At 43.6% G+C, this 20,710-nt stretch overlaps 1 protein-coding gene across 2 annotated transcripts in view; it reads left to right on the top strand.

The window, feature by feature from the left end:
• LOC120028763 (transcription factor Dp-2-like) overlaps nucleotides 1–20,710 on the top strand; it is a 50,207-nt gene that overhangs the window by 7,802 nt on the left and 21,695 nt on the right. For both annotated transcript variants that reach the window (XM_038973999.1, XM_038973998.1), the window contains exons 2-5: nucleotides 10,851–10,939; nucleotides 15,785–15,906; nucleotides 16,199–16,246; nucleotides 18,540–18,572. In XM_038973999.1, the coding sequence (XP_038829927.1) occupies nucleotides 10,868–10,939; nucleotides 15,785–15,906; nucleotides 16,199–16,246; nucleotides 18,540–18,572 (275 nt within the window). In that variant the 5' untranslated portion in view covers nucleotides 10,851–10,867. The remainder of the gene's footprint in view (nucleotides 1–10,850; nucleotides 10,940–15,784; nucleotides 15,907–16,198; nucleotides 16,247–18,539; nucleotides 18,573–20,710) is intronic.

Here is a 20,710-nt window from a genome sequence, read left to right as displayed (position 1 = left end):
CAGAAATACGAGCCTTAGGTCATTAATATGGTCAAATCCGGAAACTATCATTTCGAGAGAGAAAAAAAGTTTATTCTTTCAGTGAAATACGGAACCTTTCCGTATTTTATCTAACATCCCTAAGTCTAAATATTGCTGTTACATTGCACAACCTTCAACGTTATGTCATAATTATGTACAATTCCGGCAAATTAATGAAGGTCTTTGTTAGGAAGACATGGTCTTCACACAGTTCGCTACGAGCCAGGCAGCCCAAACTGTTGCATATACCCTGACTCTGCTTGCACAGAAAGCAAGAGAAATTTCCCTAGTTAAAAGAAATTCATGTTAGCAGGCAATATTAACTAAATTTGCAGGTAAAAACATATATAGATGTGTATTGATTTATGAAAGGCATTGATGTTTATGGTTAGGTACACATTGGTGCAACGACAGTGTTTTTCGCGAATGCGCTTGTTAAATCATCACCCGTTTGGCGAAGTAGGCTGTGATTCGATGATAAATTAACAGGTACCCCATCGATTATATGCAATGCAGGACAAGCTAGATAAACTAGTAATGTCATCAACCATGTGTAGTTAACTAGTGATTATGTTAAGATTGATAGTTTTTTTATAAGATAACTTTAATGCTAGCTAGAAACTTACCTTGGCTCTTGCTGCACTCGCGTAAAAGGTAGTCGGTCTGCCACGCGGTCTCCTCGTGGATTGCAATGTAATTGGCCATAATCGGTGTCCAAAAATGCAGATTACCGATTGTTATGAAAACTTGAAATCGGCCGATTTTAATCGGTCGACCTCTAATATATATATATATATATATATATATATATATATATATATATATATATATATATATATATATATATTTCTCAGTAAAAAAAGAAACGTCCCTTTTCAGGACCCTGTCTTTCAAAGATAATTCATAAAAATCCAAATAACTTCACAGATCCTCATTGTAAAGGGTTTAAACACTGTTTCCCATGCTTGTTCAATGAACCATAAACAATTAGTGAGCATGCACCTCTGGAACGGTCATTAAGACACTAACAGCTTACAGACGGTAGGCAATTAAGGTCACAGTTATGAAAACTTAGGACACTAAAGAGGCCTTTCTACTGACTCTGAAAAACACCAAAAGAAAGATGCCCAGGGTTCCTGCTCATCTGCGTGAATGTGCCTTAGGCATGCTGCAAGGAGGCATGAGGACTGCAGATGTGGCCAGGGCAATAAATTGCAATGTCTGTATTATGAGACAACTAAGACAGCGCTACAGGGAGACAGGGTGGACAGCTGATCGTCCTCGCAGTGGCAGACCACATGTAACAACACCTGCACAGGATCGTTACATCCGAACACACCTGCGGGACAGGTACAGGATGGCAACAACAACTGCCCGAGTTACACCAAGAATGCAAAATCCCTCCATCAGTGCTCAGACTGCCCGCAATAGGCTGAGAGGCTGGACTGAGGGTTTGTAGGCCTGTTGTAAGGCAGGCCCTCACCAGACATCACCGGCAACAACGTCACCTATGGGCACAAACCCACCGACATTGTTGTCATTGCAGGCAATCTCAACGCTGTGCGTTACAGGGAAGACATCCTCCTCCCTCATGTGGTACCCTTCCTGCAGGCTCATCCTGACATGACCCTCCAGCATGACAATGCCACCAGCCATACTGCTCGTTCTGTGCATGATTTCCTGCAAGACAGGAATGTCAGTGTTCTGCCATGGCCAGCGATGACCCCGGAGCTCAATCCTATTGAGCACGTCTGGGACCTGTTGGATCGGAGGGTGAGGGCTAGGGCCATTCCCCCAGAAATGTCTGGGAACTTGCAGGTGCCTTGGTGAAAGAGTGGGGTAACATCTCACAGCAAATCTGGTGCAGTCCATGAGGAGGAGATGCACTGCAGTACCTAATGCAGCTGGTGGTCACACCAGATACTGATCATTACTTTATTTTGACCCCCCCCCTTTTGTTCAGGGACACATTATTCAATTTCTGTTAGGCACATGTCTGTGGATCTTGCTCCGTTTATGTCTGTTGAATATTAAGTTCATACAAATATTTACACATGTTAAGTTTGCTGAAAATAAACTATGGTCTAAACTGAGTCTCTGTCGGGGTACCACAGGGTTCAATTCTTGGGCCGACTCTCTTCTCTGTATACATCAAGGATGTCGCTCTTGCTGCTGGTGAGTCTCTGATCCACCTCTACGCAGATGACACCATTCTGTGTACTTCTGGCCCTTCTTTGGACACTGTGTTAACAACTCTCCTTCCGTGGCCTCCAACTGCTCTTAAATACAAGTAAAACTAAATCCATGCTCTTCAACCGATCGCTGCCTGCACATGCCCGCCCGTCCAGCATCACTACTCTGGACGGTTCTGACTTAGAATATGTGGACAACTACAAATACCTAGGTGTCTGGTTAGACTGTAAACTCTCCTTCCAGACTCACATCAAACATCTCCAATCCAAAGTTAAATCTAGAATTGGCTTCCTATTTCGCAACAAAGCATCCTTCACTCATGCTGCCAAACATACCCTCGTAAAACTGACCGTCCTACCGATCCTCGACTTCGGCGATGTCATTTACAAAATAGCCTCCGATACCCTACTCAATAAATTGGATGCAATCTATCACAGTGCCATCCGTTTTGTAACCAAAGCCCCATATACTACCCATCACTGCGACCTGTACGCTCTCGTTGGCTGGCCCTTGCTTTTTACTCGTCCTCAAACCCACTGGCTCCAGGTCATCTACAAGACCCTGCTAGGTGAAATCCCCCCTTATCTCAGCTCGCTGGTCACCATAGCAGCACCCACCTGTAGCACGCGCTCCAGCAGGTATCTCTCTGGTCACCCCCAAAGCCAATTCCTCCTTTGGCTGCCTCTTCTTCCAGTTCTCTGCTGCCAATGACTGGAACGAACTACAAAAATCTCTGAAACTGGAAACACTTATCTCCTCACTAGCTTTACGCACCAGCTGTCAGAGCAGCTCACAGATTACTGCACCTGTACATAGCCCATCTATAATTTAGCCCAAACAGCTACCCCTTCCCCTACTGTATTTATTTATTTATTTATATATTTATTTTGCCTCTTTGTACCCCATTATTTCTACTTTGCACATTCTTCCAATGCAAATCTACCATTCCAATGTTTTACTTGCTATATTGTATTTACCTCGCCAACATGGCCTTTTTTGCCTTTACCTCCCTTATCTCACCTCATTTGCTCACATTGTATATATACTTATTTTTCTACTGTATTATTGACTGTATGTTTGTTTTACTCCATGTGTAACTCTGTTTCAGTTTATTTTATTTTTACAGGGACAGTGCACATTAATCAACGTTTCAGTAAAAGTGCCGGTTTTAGCCAGCCGGCTAATTTTCAACCGCAGTCCCTGGGCAGGTTATTAAAAACAATTACAATATAGACAATCATTGAGCAGTGAGCACACGCAGAGCAACATAGGACAAGCAAGACGTAGTATACAGACAGAGCAACATAGAACAAAAAGCAGCAAGACAAAATTCATAAAAGCAACAAAGTGTTTCCACACCTCACAAGCTACAGACATGTATGTGTCGAACTGCTTTGCTTTATCTTGTCCAGGTCGCAATTGTAAATGAGAACGTGTACTCAACTTGCCTACCTGGTTCAATAAAGGTGAAATAAAAAAAACAAAAAAAAAACGCAGTAGACAGTGAGAGGACATTTCTTTTTTTGATTTAGTTAGCATACGGTAACAAGTTTATACAAATGTGTCCTACCCTGTCGGAAAACAGTATAATACAAAATTCTCCAGAATTTCAAGGGAGGCGTGACAGTGACATGATTTTGGAGGTATGGCAACGCGAGACTAGGTACATGCAAATGTTAACATTGTTTTCCTGTGCTAAAAACACATCAGCGGTGTTTTCATTAGTGCAAACTGTAGAAAAACATTTTGGAACAGAACGTTGCAATGGAAACTGCAGTTCAGGTGGGGCCCTCTCCATTTTGTCCCGTTTGGTTCCTAGTGAGTACACTACTGGCAAAATGTTAGATTACAGGTGTAATACGGGTTAATTATGCAATTCAAATTCTGTGCTTAGGTTTGATACGTTTTTAAACCCATTTCAAAGTCAAACATTTCAGTATTCTGAACGACCTCTATTCAGGACAGAGGTCCTACTGTACTTAATTATAAGAGGGATTTGCATTCTGTAGATTTCAAGCTAGTGTGTGTAAATGCTCTGATTGGCTACTGAAGGGTTAGAATCGAAAAATCGAGTTGGGGAAACTTTATCGTCCAAAATGTGGAAATATACATTTGGAAATGTGCACAGTATGATTCAATTCAATGAATGTAATATTGTGCAGCCTACATAGGTTATTGTTTGCATCCACAGTTTGCCTGGTTTCAGTTTAGGTATTCTTTTGAACAGTGACCTTTTTTGTAGACAACTTTTTTTGTTAGCCTACATTTAATACAAGACAGACTACAGGTGCTGACTGGAGGCGCTCTCTGTACAACCCCCTTCCCAGACCAGGCAGGCTAGAACAAGCAATCCCCCATCCCACACAGTGCCTCTCCCTGTCAACCAGAGAGCAGCTTTACATGGAGATGGTCATGCCTTTGTGGGAGGGTGTGTGTGTGTGTGTCGGTGGCGGTCTTCCCAGGCCAGGCGTTCGCTCAGTGAACTGGGGTGTTCCCACATTGTCTGGAGGGAAGGCAGGTGGACTTCCTCTGCACTCGCCTGGCAGGGGCTCTCAAGTTTCCATTGGCTGGTAACAAAATAGGGAGAGCGCATGTGAGGATCCCAGGCTACATGAGCTGCTGAGAGGCACATGCTCTTCAAGTAAATGAATGTGCCTTTTTCCTTCTCTCTACGTCTTGTGTAGACATAATGGGATTGGTTGTGTGTCGCGGATTAGCAAACTCGCCAAGAACAGGGGAAGGGGAGTGCGAGACGCTGTTCTGGGCCAGTAAAGAGACTCACTACCTCCCTCCTCTCCTCTGTCCTACTGGAAGTTGCTCGCTAGCGTAATGTCTGTGGGGGTTAGGGAAGACTGGTCGGCACACTCTAGCTGGGACTGAGAAACGGGGAGAGGGAAGGAGAGGGAGCCATGGAGGTTCCCTTCTGCAGAGAGACAGGTAAAACAAGAGTTGCTGGTTCCAACGATAGATGGCAAGACGATTTTTAGCAACTTTTAGTGACTTAACGCACTTGCCTCCTGTTCTCCCAATTGTTAGTCTGGACTTTTACACATATGTAGTTTTCTAGTTCTCCCTATGTGGTTAGGCTGTGTTCCTTTCTGAGTGAACAACGTGTTCATTTATCATAGCTTAATTTAAAGGTTTGATTGCGCTTAGAGGTTTTTTCTGAATCTCTGATTACCGGGCACTTAATGTGATGTTTTATGTTTTGTTGCCCTCTTGGGTTTTCTTGAATGTAGTTGCACAATGTGTGTGCGTTTTTGTTTTTATATTAGTTTAGCCTGTAACGGCAGTTTTCTGTTGTATTAAAGTGTGGATGTCGATTTAAGGCAGCCCCCCGCACCTCTGATACAGAGGGGTTGGGTTAAATGCGGAAGACACATTTCAGTTGAAGGCATTCAGTTGTACAACTGACTAGGTATCCCCCCTTTCCCTTTCCAATAACCAAAACAATTGAGTAATATATCGCACGAGAAGGGATGGTGCACCAGCAAGAAGGTCAATAATATTGAAGACAAGCATGAGATGATTGACTTAAAAAGCCTCAGGAAAGTGGTGTTTTTGCATTTTGAGATGCAAGCCCAAGTTCCAAAGATAACTCCCCTCTACATGTAATTTTTAGATGCACCTTGGATTCTACCTGGAAGCACCTTATCAGGTCATTATAATGTACGAAGGCCTAAGTGACTCTAGGTGAGTCTGATGTTTCCCTCCTAGCACCACTGAAATCTGCTTTTTTTTATTCATTTTAAAGCAATCCATGAAAACTCATGTTTTTAGTTAGTCTGTTGCGCATGTGTGTTCCTAATATTTTTGAGTCAAAAAGAGGGAGAGCGACAGCTGCTCAGCTGTATTCTAATGAAGCAGCCCTTCCTCATTGTTGTGCCTTAAAGGAGAGAGAGGTGGCCACATTCCAGTGTTGAGATTGGGAGAGGCTGGGGCCCTCCTTTCTGTTGGGCCTAATGAAGGCGCAAGGCACCACCGACCCAGTCTGACCCTGCTGCCTGGCACTGGACCAGCCCGTCTCCATCCTGGACCTCACTGGATGAAGCTAGTAGGGCATTGGGTGTTTCAAATATAATGGCCTATAACCAGGGCCCAGAGTTGTTCCTTGTCAGGTGGGCAACTTTTATTGTTGCTTAGATATATTTTGCAGATGTTATCGCAAGTGTAGAGAAATGCTTATGTTCCTAGCTCCAACAGTGCAGTAATACCTAACAATACAAAAAAATACACGCATATCCCAAAAGACAAAGAAGGGAATTAAGAAATATAGAAATATTAGAACAAGCAATGTCAGAGTTTGGAATATAAATATATTGTATGTATATGATGGTGTGTGTGTATAGACATTAGGGCCAGTATATGGTCTTTCTATGACACTGGGTGCTGTAGATGTCCTGGAGGGCAGGCAGTGTGCCCCCGGTGATGCGTTGGGTTGACCGCCCAACCCTCTGGAGTGCCCTGCGGTTGCGGACTGGGCAATTGCCGTACCAGGCAGTGATACAGCCCGACAGGATGCTTTCAGTGGTGCAGGTTGAAGAGGCGCTATTGCGACTTCGTCACCATACTATCTGTGTGGATGGACCATTTCAGTTTGTCAGTGATGTGCACACCGAAGAACTTGAAGCTTTTCACACTCCACTGCGGCCTCGTCGATGGGATCATGCTCCCTCTGCTGTCTCCTGAACTCCATGATCAGCTCCTTCGTTTTGTTGACATTGAGGGTTAGGTTATTTTCCTGGCATCACTCCGCCAGGGCCCTCACCTTCTCCCTGTATGCGTTCTTGTCATTGTTGGTAAACAGGCCAACCACTGTTGTCGTCTGCAAACTTGATTGTGTTTGAGACGTGCGTGGCCATGCAGTCACGGGTGAACACTGAACAGGGAGTACAGGAGGGAGCGGAGTACACACCCTTGTGGGGCCCCTGTGCTGAGGATCAGTGGATTTGTCATTACCTCGCTTTTTCGGCACGCCAGGAAGTCCAGGACCCAGTTGCACAGGGCGGGGTTCTGACCCAGGGCCCCGAGGTTAGCCCAAAGAATCAGTCCCTGCTGCCCTGCTAGATATCCCAGAAAAACAGAACAGCTCAAAAGTCCTAGGCTGTAGTGCTAGCCCCACTTCTAATAATGTAAGGCTGTATGTGGTGGGGCGTTCACGGCGTACGCTAGTTGAGGATTGTTTGTGTGTGTAGGAGTCGTATGATTGGGGAGGGGTTTCATCCACATCCCGCCAAAAATCTTCTCTACTTAGTGTGTGTGTTTGTTAATCTTTCTTTACCCTGTCATCAGTACAGCCTTTGTGCACATGAACATACACATAATGACCAAAAATATGTGGACACCTGCTCATCGAACTTCTCATTCCAAATTCATGGGCATTGACATGGAGTTACTGCTATAACAGCGTCCATTCTTCTGGTAAGGCTTTCCCCTAGATGTTGGAACATTGCTACAGGGACTTGCTTCCGTTCAGGCACAAGAGCATTAGTGAGGTCGGGCTCTAATGTTAGGCGATTAGGCCTGGCTCACAGTCGGAGTTCCAATTCATCCCAAAAGGGTTTTGAGGTTGAGGTCAGGGCTCTGTGCAGCCCAGTCAAGTTCTTCCACACCGATCTCAACAAACCATTTCTGTATGGATCTCACTTTGTGCATGAGGGCATTGTCATGCTTAAACATGAAAGGGCTTTCCCCAAACTGATGCCACAAAGTTGGAAGCACATAATAATCTAGAATGTCACTGTATGTTGTAGCATTAAGATTTCCCTTCACTGGAACTAAGGGGCCTAGCGCGAACCATGAAAAACAGGCCCAGACTATTATTCCTCCTCCACCAAACTTTACAGTTGACACTATGCATTGGGGCAGGTAGCGTTCTCCTGGCGTCCGTCAGACTGCCAGTTGGATGAAGCGTGATTCATCACTCCAGAGAACGCGTTTCCACTACTCCAGAATCGAATGGCGGCGAGCTTTACACATCTCCAGCCGATGCTTGGCATTGCGCATGGTGATCTTAGGCTTGTGTGTGGCTGCGCGGCCATGGAAACCCATTTCATGAAGCTCTCGACGAACAGTTCTTGTGCTGACATTGCTTCCAGAGGCAGTTTGGAACCCGGTAGTGAGTGTTGCAACCGAGAACAGATGATTTTTTACTCGCTGCGCGCTTCAGCAGTCGGCGGTCCCGTTCTGTGAGCTTGTGTGGCCAACCACTTCACAGCTGAGCCTTTTGCTGCACCTAGATGTTTCCACATCACAATAACAGCGCTTACAGTTGACTGGGGAAGCTCTAGCAGAGCAGAAATTTGACGAACTGACTTGTTGGAAAGGTGGCGTTCTATGACGGTGCCATGTTGAAAGTCACTGAGCTCTTCAGTAAGGCCATTCTACTGCTAATGTTTGTCTATGGAGATTGCATGTCTGTGTGCTCGATTTTATACACCTGTCAGCAACTGATGTGGCTGAAATAGCTGAATCCAGTAATTTGAAGGGGTGTCCACATACTTTTGTATATACAGTGCATTCGGAAAGTATTCATACCCCTTGAGTTTTTCAACATTTTGTTTTACGTTAGCCTTACTCTAAAAAACAATTGAATCAATCTACACACACTACCTCATAATGACCAAGCAAAAATAGGTTTAAGACATTTTTGCAAATGTATATAACAAAAACTGATAACACATTTAGTGTTCAGACCCTTTACTCAGTACTTTTGTTGAAGCACCTTTTGGCAGAGATTACAGCTTTGAGTCTTCTTGGCATACTTGTATTTGGGGAGTTTCTCACATTCTTCTCTGCAGATCGTCTCAAGCTCTGTCAGGTTGGATGGGGAGCGTTGCTGCTCTCTCCAGAGATATTGAATCCAGTTCAAGTCCGGGCTCTGGCTGGGCCACTCAAGGACTTTCAGAGACTTGTCCTGAAGCCACTCCTGCATTGTCATGGCTGTGTGCTTAGGTTCGTTGTCCTGTTGGAAGGTGAACATTCTGGAGCAGGTTTTCATCAAGGATCTCTGTTTTTTGCTCTGTTCATCTTTCCCTCGATCCTGACTAGTCTCCCAGTCCCTGCCGCTGAAAAACATTTCCACAGCATGATGCTGCCACCACCATGCCTCACCGTAGGGATGGTGCCCTGTTTCCTCCAGATGTGATGCTTGGGATTCAGGCCAAGGAGTTCAAGCTTGGTTTCATCAGACCAGGGAATCTTGTTTTTCATGGTCTGAGAGTGCTTTAGGTGTCTTTTGGCAAACTCCAAGCGGTCTGTCGTGCCTTGTACTGAGGAGTGGCTTCCGTCTGGCAACTCTACCATAAAGGCCTGGTTGGTGGAGTGCTGCAGAGATGGTTGTCCTTCTGGAAAGTTCTCCCATCTCCACAAAGGAACTCTAGAGCTCTGTCAGAGTGACCATCGGGTTCTTGGTCACCTCCCTGACCAAGGCCCTTTTCCCCCGATTGCTGTTTGGCTGGGTGGCCAGCTCTTCCTAGAGTCTTGGTGGTTCCAAACTTCTACCGTTTAAGAATGATGGAGGCCACTGTGTTCTTGGCGACCTTCAATGCTGCAGAAATGTTTTGGTACCTTTCCCTAGATCTGTGCCTTGACACAATACTGTCTCAGAGCTCTACAGACAATTCCTTCAACCTCATGCGGGACCTTATATGGACAGGTGTGTGCCTTTCCAAATCATGTCCAATCAATTGATTTTACCACAGGTGGACTTCAATCAAGTTGTAGAAACATCTCAAGGACCATCAATGGAAACAGGATGCACCTGATCTCAATTTCGAATCTCATAGCAAAGTGTCTGAATACTTGTAAATTAAGGTTCTTCTGTTTTTATTTTTTTAAATAATTTTGCTCATATCTAACCTGTTCGCTTTGTGTGTCTGTATATTGATGAGGAAAATGTTTTATTTAATCAATTTTAGAGTAAGGCTGCAACGTAACGTTGAAAAAGCAGTGTATATGTAAGCAGTGTCAGGTCATGTGGTTAGTTACAACTCCTAACAACTGTGTGAATGTGCACTCTTCCGTTCACTTCCACGGTTCTGACTTTCAAGACCATTGGGCCAGGTGTGAATGAAACCTACTAAACCAGTTTGAATTTAATTGCAATGGAAAGTGGCAACCATCCACAAAGGCCCATCAGTGGCTAATTAAAGATACACTATGCAGAAATCGACAAACTAGTGTAGAGAATCATTGTACCGTCTAAACTTCTGTGAAACTTCTTGTCCATAACCAAAAATATTGTGTTTTCAGCAGTTTGAAGCTGGTGTACAAAACCAAAGTTTTGTGCATGCAGGAACAGTCATGTATGTGGGTTTTTACATAATGTTGTAGGTTAACAGGAAGGACCCCAATATCACATATGCCTTGCTGATATCGATATAATAATATAATGACGCTTTTATCCAAAGCAACTTAGTCATGAATGCATACATTTTTCGTATGAGTACCCTCAGCGGGAATGGAACACAGAACCCAGGCATAATAAAATGCTTCTTTGTTAAAACCTTACTAAACCAATTGGATAATCTTTCTTTATCAATTGGTAAAATATACATTTGTGTTGGCAGACATCGGATTTTTTTAGCCCAATGAGGAACATTTCAAATAGTTTTTCCCTTTACCATGTTTTTCAGGCAATATATCACTTGTGATGCCGTCCGACTACAGCCCAGCAACAAATATCACACTAGGAGCAGTCAATGCCAATGTGAGGACCCAGATGGTGAGTGTTTTGTACAAATGTTTTAATCAAATCTATTTTATAAAGCCCTTTTTTTTTTGTCTCAGTGCTTTAAGTATACCCAGCCTACACAGTCAAACGTTTGGACACACCTACTCATTCCAGGGTTTTCTTTATTTTTACAATTTTCTACATTGTAGCATAGTTGTGAAGACATCAAAACTATGATATAACACATATGGAATCATGTAGTAACCAGAAAGTGTTAAACAAATCAAAATATATTTGTCATTGAAGAGCACTTTTTCCCAGTCCATTCTGGTCCATCGACAGTGGGTTTGTGCCCATAGGCGACGTTGTTGCTGGTGATGTCTGGTGAGGACCTGCCTTACAACAAGCCCTCAGTCCAGCCTATTGCGGACAGTCTGAGCACTGATGGAGGGATTGTGCGTTCCTGGTGTAACTCGGGCAGTTGTTGCTATCCTGTACCTGTCCCGCAGGTGTGATGTTCGGATGTACTGATCCTGTGCAGGTGTTACACGTGGTCTGCCACTGCGAGGACGATCAGCTGTCCATCCTGTCTCCCTGTAGCGCTGTCTTAGGCGTCTCACAGTACGGACATTGCAATTTATTGCCCTGGCCACATCTGCAGTCCTCATGCCTCCTTGCAGCATGCCTAAGGCATGTTCACGCAGATGAGCAGGGACCCTGGGCATCTTTTTTGGGTGTTTTTCAAAGTCAGTAGAAAGGCCTCTTTGGTGTCCTATGTTTTCATAACTGTGACCTTCATTTTCTACCGTCTGTAAGCTGTTAGTGTCTTAACGACCGTCGCACAGGTGCATGTTCATTAATTGGTTATGGTTCATTGAACAAGCATGGGAAACGGTGTTTAAACCCTTTACTGGCAGCTTCATTAAATGGTACCCGCAAAACACCGGTCTCAACGTCAACGGTGAAGAGGTGACTCCGGGATGCTGGCCTTCTAGGCAGAGTTGCAAAGAAAAAGCCATATCTCAGACTGGCCAATAAAAATAAAAGATTAAGATGGGCAAAAGAACACAGACACTGGACAGAGGAATCCTGCCTAGAAGGCTAGCATTCCGGAGTCGCCTCTTCGCTGTTGACTTTGAGACTGGTGTTTTGCGGGTACTATTTAATGAAGCTGCCAGTTGACGACTTGTGAGGTGTCTGTTTCTCAAACTAGAGACTCTAGTGTACTTGCTCAGTTGTGCACCGGGGCCTCCCACTCCTTCTATTCTTGTTAGAGCCAGTTTGTGTTCTGTGAAGGGAGTAGTACACAGCGTTGTACGTGATCTTCCGTTTCTTGGCAATTTCTTGCATGGAATAGCCTTCATTTCTCTTAACAAGAATAGACTGACGAGTTTCAGAAGAAAGGTCTTTGTTTCTGGCCATTTTGAGCCTGTAATCAAACCCACAAATGCTGATGCTCCAGATACTCAACTAGTCTAAAGAAGGCCCGTTTTATTGCTTCTTTAATCAGTTTAACAGTTTTCAGCTATGCTAACATAATTGCAAAAGGGTTTTCTAATGATAAATTAGCCTTTTTAAAATGATAAACCTGGATGTTTTAATGGTTGTGTGTATACAGTGCCTATGGAAAGTATTCAGACCCCTTGACTTTTTCCGCATTTTATGTTACAGCCTTATTCTAAAATAGATTAAATAAATAAAAATCCTCAGCAATCTACACACAATATCCCATAATGACAAACTGAAAAATGGTCTTTAGAAACCTTTTCACATTTATTAAAAATAAAGTTTAGGTGCATCCTGTTTCCATTGATCATCCTTTCTACAACTTGATTGGAGTCCACCTGTGGTAAATTCAATCGATTTGGAAAGGCACACACCTGTCTATATAAGGTCCCACACTTGACATGGCTTGGTTTTTTGCTTTGACATGCACTGAGGTCGAAGGATTGTCCGTAGACCTCTGAGACCGCATTGTCGAGGCACAGATCTGGGCAAGGGCAGTGGTGGGACAAGTACCCAATTGTCATACTTGAGTAGAAGTAAAGATACCTTAACAGAAGATGGCTCAAGTAAAAGTGAAAATCACCCAGTAAAACACTACTTGAGTAAACGTCTCTAAAAGTATTTGATTTTACATATACTTAATTATTAAAAGTAAAAGTATAAATAATTTCAAATTCCTTATTAGGCAAACCAGTTGAGACATTTTTTGGGGGGAGGGTAGTCAAGGGCACACTCCAACACTCAGACATTTTTTACAAATGAAGCATTTGTGTTTAGCATGTTCGCCAAATCAGATGCAGTAGGGGATGAGCAGTGATGATCTCTTGATAAGTATGTGAATTGTACCATTTTCCTCTCTTAAGCATTCCAAATCTAACTAGTACTTTTTGGTGTCAGGGAAAATGTATGGAGTAAAAAGTACATTATTTTCTTTAAGAATGTAGTGAAGTAAAAGTAGTCAAAAATATAAATAGCTAAGTACAGCTACGACTTAAGTAAAAATACTTTAAAGAACTACTTCAGTACTTTACACCACTGGGGAAGTGTACCAAAACATTTCTACAGCATTGAAGGTCCCCAAGAACACAGTGGCCTCCATCATTCTTAAATGGAAGAAGTTTGGAACCACCAAGACTCTTCCTTGAGCTGGCTGCCCGGCCAAACTGAGCAATCTGGGGAAAAGGGCCTTGGTCAGGGAGGTGACCAAGAACCCGATGTTCACTCTGACAGAGCTCCAGAGATCCTTTGTGGAGATGGGAGAATCTTCCAGAAGGACAACCATCTCTACAATACTCCACCCATCAGGCCTTTATGTTAGTGTCCAGACGGAAGCCACTCCTCAGTAAAAGGCACATGACAGCCCGCTTGGAGTTTGCCTAAAGACTCTCCGACCATGAGAAACAAGATTATCTGGTCTGTTGAAACCAAGATTGAAGTCTTTGGCCTGAATGCCAAGCATCATGTCTGGAGGAAACCTGGCACCATCCCTATGGTCAAGCATGGTGGTGGCAGCATCATGCTGTGGGGATGTTTGTAAGCGGCAGGGAGACAAGTCAGGATCGAGGCAATGATGAAAGAAGCAAACCACAGAGATCCTTGATGAAAACCTGCTCCAGAGTGCTCAGAACCTCAGACTGTGTCCATGGTTCACCTTGTAACAGGACAACGACCCTAAGCACACAGCCAAGACAATGTCCTTGAGTGGCCCAGCCAGAGCCCGGACTTGAATCCGATCGAACATCTCTGGAGAGACCTGAAAATAGCTGTGCAGCGACACTCCCAACCAACCTGACAGAGTTTGAGAGGATCTGCAGAGAAGAATGGGAGAAGCTCCCCAAATACAGGTGTACCAGGCTTGTAGCGTCATACTCAAGAAGACTTGAGGCTGTAATTGCTGTCAAAGGGGCTTCAACAAAGTACTGAGTGAAGGGTCTGAATAGTTATGTAAATGTGATATTGCCGTTTTTGCCCAAAAATCTAAAAACCCGTTTTTGCTTTGTCATTATGGGATATTGTGTGTTGATTGAGGTGAAAAAAACTATTTAAGAATAAGGCTGTAACGTAACAAAATGTGAAAAAATTCAATGGGCCTCCCGAGTGGCGCAGCGGTGTCACTACAGACCCAGTTTCGATCCCTGTGATGTCCTTGGTCCATCGCGCTCTAGCGACTGCTTGTGGCGGGCCGGGTGCATGCACACTGACTAAGGTCCCCACTTGTATGGCGTTTCTTCTGACAAGTGTCATGGTGCGGCTGGCTTCCGGGTTAAGCAAGCAGTGTGTCAAGAAACAGTGCAGATTGGCAGAGTCGTGTTTCGGAGGACACATGACTCTAGACCTTCGCCTCTCATGAGTCCGTACTCATGCAGCGATGAGACAAGACTAACTACCAATTGGATATCACGATATTGGGGAGAAAAAGGGGTAAAAACGAACAAACAAAATTATACAACTAAATATTTAAGTTAAGGGGTCTGAATACTTTCCGAATGCACTGTAAGTGTGATTGAGTTGAGCCTTTAGACTAGTAAATTGGCTTTTTGCTTATCAACCGGCTATAATTTTAAGTTCACGGAAATTGAGCCACTGCTGCAGATTTTTTCTTCATGAAAGCCCTCTGTTGGGATTCTTTTTTTCTTCGTAGTTAAGAGTCGAGTCGATGATCAGAGGTGTATTCCCCATGTACCAAAGAAAAACATTCGTGCCGACTGTCTGAATTTGTCCAATATCAAATTCTCGTTTTCACTCCAAAACGTTTTCCATTGCAAAGTGTTTTGCTACGTTGGGTGTTAATGAATACACCACAGGTCTCCCATCCTTTTGCATCTGTGGCAGCCAGTGTGTTGTGTGGTGAAGTGTAAAAGAAAGGCCTGGTCGGGAGGGGAAGAAGAAACGGTGTGTGGGGGGGCTACAGACTGTGACTAGCTTGCTATAATTAGCTTGTGGTATTTATTAGCACTCTGCTGCATCCAGCTGGTCTCGCCTCGTCTCTTTTGTTCGGCTCTGGCTTCGAGACACTTCTGCATAGTAGGACTCTCAAATATTACACCCAACCTGATCCTGCTCAGTCACCACACAAGAGAATCGCCCACTTCTTGGCACAATCTGTTCTCAATGACTCACCTGGATAGTGTTCATTAGGGTGTTAAACGGAATATGTTTTGAAACTGAAAATGAGCTCTTCATATTGGATGAGTCCAGGTTGCCCTTTCCTTTTTCGTTATTTGGTGCGTAATGAACAGCACCCTGACTTCCAATATTCTTCGAATCACCTGACATCCTTGCATCTGTTCAATCATGTCCATTGCTAAACATTTTTGCTACGATGTGCCCAAATGAACATGAGCCTGTGATCTGATGCACCCCTCTGTTTCTTATTTATGTTCTGTGTAGATCATCAGCACAGCAGAGAGAGTTTTTCACACAGGGAATGTCCTCGTAGGTACCCCCTGCACACACACGCCCACTATGGTTGACCAGGGACACAACCAGGATGCCAACAAGTGGACCCCAGGGTGAGCTGTTACACACACGTTTTTCCCGTTTGCTCAAGTACACACACACACACACACACACACACACACACACACACACACACACACACACACACACACACACACACACACACAGCTGCATTGTTTGCTCGTGTACACACACACCACTGCTCTGTTTTGTTGCACATTATCATTGTTGTAAAGAGGTATTTTCTTTGATCTGTTTCCAGAACATGACAATAATTTAAGTAAAGTAGCATCCACTGTATTTATTTTTTATTAGCTAACATCACTTTTTGTTTTTTATTCCTAGGGCCAAGAAGCGAACGCATGATTTCATTGACTCATATTTTTCTGACCGGTGGGTTGATTTTGTTATTCTGGCTACTATTGTTGTTAATATTCACACACACACACACACACACACACACACACACACACACACACACACACACACACACAGCAGGGATTGCTAGGTAGAGATTTCCAATCTAATGTATTTATTGTGGCCTGTTAGTTAGCCTATGGATTGACAGATAATATACAATGCATTCGGTAAGTATTCAGACCCATTGACTTTTTCCACATTTTGATACGTTTCAGCCTTATTTGAAAATTGATTACAAATAAATCGACATCAATGTACACACAATACCCCATAATGACAAAGCGAAAACATGTTTTTTAATGTTCGCTCATTTATAAAAACAGATACCTTATTGACATAAGTATTCAGAACCTTTATGAGACTTGAAATTGAGCTCAGGTTCATCCTGTTTTCATTGATCATCCTTGAAATGTTTCTACAACTTGATTGGAGTACACCTGTGATACATTCAATTGATTGGAAATGATTTGGAAAGGTACAAACCTGTCTAAGGTCCCACACTTGACAGTACATGTCAGAGCCAAAACCAAGCCATGAGGTTGAAGGAATTGTCCGTAGAGCTCCGGGACAGGATTGGGTCGGGGTACAGATCTGGGGAAGGGTACCAAAACATTTCTACACCATTGAAACTTCCCAAGAACACAGTTGCCTCCATCATTCTTAAATGGGAGGTTTGAAACCACCAAGACTCTTCCTAGAGCTGGCCGCCAGGCCAAACTGAGCAATCAGGGGAGAAGGGCCTTGGTCAGGGAGGTGACCAAGAACCCAATGGTCACTCTGACAGAGCTCCAGAGTTCCTCTGTGGAGATGGGAGAACCTTCCAGAGGACAACCATCTCTGCAACACTCCACCAATCAGGCCTTTATGGTAGAGTGGCCAGACGAAAGCCACTCCTCAGTACAAGGCACGACAGACCGCTTGGAGTTTGCCAAAATGCACCTACAGGACTCTCAGACCATGAGAAACAAGATTCTCTGGTCAATGAAACCAACTCTTTGGCCTGATTGCCAAATTGTCATGTCTGGAGGAAACAGGGCACCATCCCTACGGTTAAGCATGGTGGTGGCAGCATTATGCTGTGGGGATGTTATTCAGCGGCAGGTACTAGGAGACTGGTCAGGATCGAGGGAAAATTTGAACTGGGAAAAGTTCAGAGATCCTTGATGAAAACCTGCTCCAGAGTGCTCAGGACCTCAGACTGGGCCAAATGTTCATCTTCCAACAGAACAACAACCCTAAGCAAACAGCCAAACAACGCAGGAGTTTATTTTTTTACCTTTATTTAACTAGGCAAGTCAGTTAAGAACAAGTTCTTATTTTCAATGAAGGCCTATGAACAGTGGGTTAACTGCCTTGTTCAGGGGCAGAACGACAGATTTTTACCTTGTCAGCTCGGGGATTCGATCTTGCAACCTTTTGGTTACTAGTCCAACGCTCTAACCACTAGGCTACCTGCCGCCCCAGGAGTGGCTTCAGGAGAAGTCTCTGAATGTCCTTGAGCCCGATCAAACATCACCGGAGAGACCTGAAAATAGCTGTGCAGCGACACTCCCATCCAACCTGACAGAGCTTGAGAGGATTTGTGGAGAAGAATGGGAGAAACTCCCTAAATACAGGTGTGCCAAGCTTGTGGCTTCATGCCCAAGAAGACTTGACGCAGTAATCGCTGCCAAAGGTGCTTCAACAAAGTACTGAGTATAAATACTTATATTTCCGTTTTTTTTTACGCATTCGCTAATATTTCTAAAAACCTGTTTTCACTTTGTCATTATGGGGTATTGTGTGTATATTGATGAATGGTTGTCATTTCTTTCAAATCTATTTTAGAATAAGGCTGTAACAACATTTTGAAAGAGTTAAGGGGTCTGAATACTTTCTGAATACACTAAAGGAACAGTATATAGAGGAATGATATATAAATAAATGATAGGAAGAGTGCAGGAAGATTATCCAGTCAAACAAGTTGCAGATAGAGTGAGATGGCGTTAGAAAGTGGGATAGAGAGGTAGGAGAATTGGCGAAAAAGGGAGTAACAACAGAGGGCGAGAGAAACTGAGTCAGAGAGAGATGCTTTGTCATTCTCTCACAGCATATCATTGAGCCGTAGCGTCTCATTAGTTCCAAAGCAAACCAGTTCATTAGGCAATGGAATTAGTTGTAATCTAGGAGGACTGACACACACACAGTAACATAGTCTTGTATATTGAATTAATCTTAAACAGTTCACACTCACTTCAAACTAACAATTTCTCTGTCTGTGTTGCAGGGATGGGCTGTGCTCAGGAGACTCTTCAGCCAGGTAACTGCCCGGCTCAGCGGAATGTAGATGGAGGTGAAACGGTGCATTTGTAGTAAGGGAGGGGGGGCTGCTCAAGAGGCTGCAGTCTGGCATTTTTTTGTTGTTAGTCCAGAATGCATCTGTCTGACCCCCCCCCACCCGAAAGATCACGCAACTGCTGACTCACTACAGCAGAGCACTGACTCTCTCTCTCACCATGCCTCCCCCTCTCTCCTGTCTCTTGTTCCCTTCCTGTCATCTCCTCTGGATACCATTTATATTTCAGTGTCCCATCTCTTCTCCCGTGCGGTCTCTTTTTCTCTTGTAACATGCCCACCCAGAACTAGTTTTTTCTCTCTCTCTCACACCCTCTCTCGCGCTCTCACAGTACAGGTTAGTAAGAACTGCAGTGGATTTGACCATGACTGCCTATTCACTAGTGACTGCAGGTTTTTTGTGTGTGTTCAGGTGAGCAGATTATGTAACCATCAGAGTCTGTGTAGGTACTGTATGTTTGTGTGTACATGTGTAGTATGTACAGTACCAGTCAAACTACTCATTTCAGAATTTCTTTATTTTTACTATTTTCTACATTGTCAAATAATAGTGAAGACATCAAAACTATGAAATAACACAAATGGAATCATGTAGTAACATTTTTTTTTTTTTATCAAAATATATTTGAGATTCTTCAATGTAGCTGCCTTGATGACAGGTTTGCACACTCTTGGCATTCTCTCAACCAGCTACATTAGGTAGTCACCTGGAATGCATTTCAATTAACAGGTATGCTTTGTTAAAGGTACATTTGTAGAATTTCTTTCCTTAATGCTTTTGAGACAATCAGTTGTGTTGTAACAAGGTAGGGATAGTATACAGAAGATAGCCTTATTTGGTAAAAGACCAAGTCCATATTATGGCAAGAACAGCTCAAATAAGCAAAGAGAATCAACAGTCCATCATTACTTAGACATGAAGGTCAGTCAATCAGGAAAATGTCAAGAACTTTGAAAGTTTCTTCAAGTGCAGTCGCAAAAACCAAGCGCTATGATGAAACTGGCTCTCATGAGGATTGCCACAGGAAAGGAAGACCCAGAGTTACCGCTGCAGCAGAAGATAAGATCATTAGATTTAACTGCACCTCAGATTGCAGCCCAAATAAATGCTTCACAGAGTTCAAATAACAGACACATCACAACATCAACTGTTCAGAGGAGACAGCGTGAATCAGGCCTTCATGGTCGAATTGCTGAGTAGAAACCTCTACTAAAGGACACCAATAGTAAGAAGAGACTTGCTTGGGCCAAGAAACACAAGCAATGGACCGGTGGAAATGTTTCCTTTGGTCTGTTTAGTCCAAATTTTTGATTTTTGTTTCCAACCGCCGTGTCTTTGTGAGACTCAGAGTAGGTGAACGGATGATCTCCGCATGTGTGGTTCCCAACTTGAAGCATGGAGGAGGTGTGGGGGTGCTTTGCTGGTGACACTGTCTGTGATTTATTTAGAATTCAAGGCACACTTAACCAGCATGGCTACCACAGCATTCTGCAGTGATACGCCAGAGTGAAGGATACACTGCAGAGTAAAGGAAAAGCAGCCAACAAGTGCTCAGCATATGTGGGAACTTCTTCAAGACTGTTTGGAAACCATTCCAGGTGAAGCTGGTTGAGAGAATGCCAAGTTTGCAAAGCTTTCATCAAGGCTGTATCGCAACCGGCCGTGATTGGCAGTCCCATAGGGCGGCGCACAATTGACCCAGCGTCGTCCGGGTTAGGGTTTGGCTGGGGTAGGCCGTCATTGTAAATAAGAAATTGTTTTTAACTAACTTGCCTAGTTAAATAAAAGGCAAAGGTTGGATACTTAGAAGAATCTAAAATATGAAACATATTTTGATTGAACACTTTTTTGGTTACTACATGATTACATATGTGTTATTTCATAGTTTTGATGTATTCACTATTATTCCACAATGTAGAAAATAGTAAAAATAAAATAAACCCCTTGAATGAGTAGGTGTATCCAAACTTTTGACTGGAACTGTATGTGTGTCAGGGCCAGAGCGTGTTAGCGCTGCACCATTCATCGAATTCAGATTTGAAATTGTAATATTGACATGTGCAATATCCATATCGCAAGAGGCTGCAATTTTCTCCTTTCTT

This window comes from Salvelinus namaycush, chromosome 34 (genome assembly GCF_016432855.1).
Source record: "Salvelinus namaycush isolate Seneca chromosome 34, SaNama_1.0, whole genome shotgun sequence".
Lineage (NCBI taxonomy): Eukaryota > Metazoa > Chordata > Actinopteri > Salmoniformes > Salmonidae > Salvelinus > Salvelinus namaycush.
This window is presented reverse-complemented; position numbering and strand designations above follow the sequence as displayed.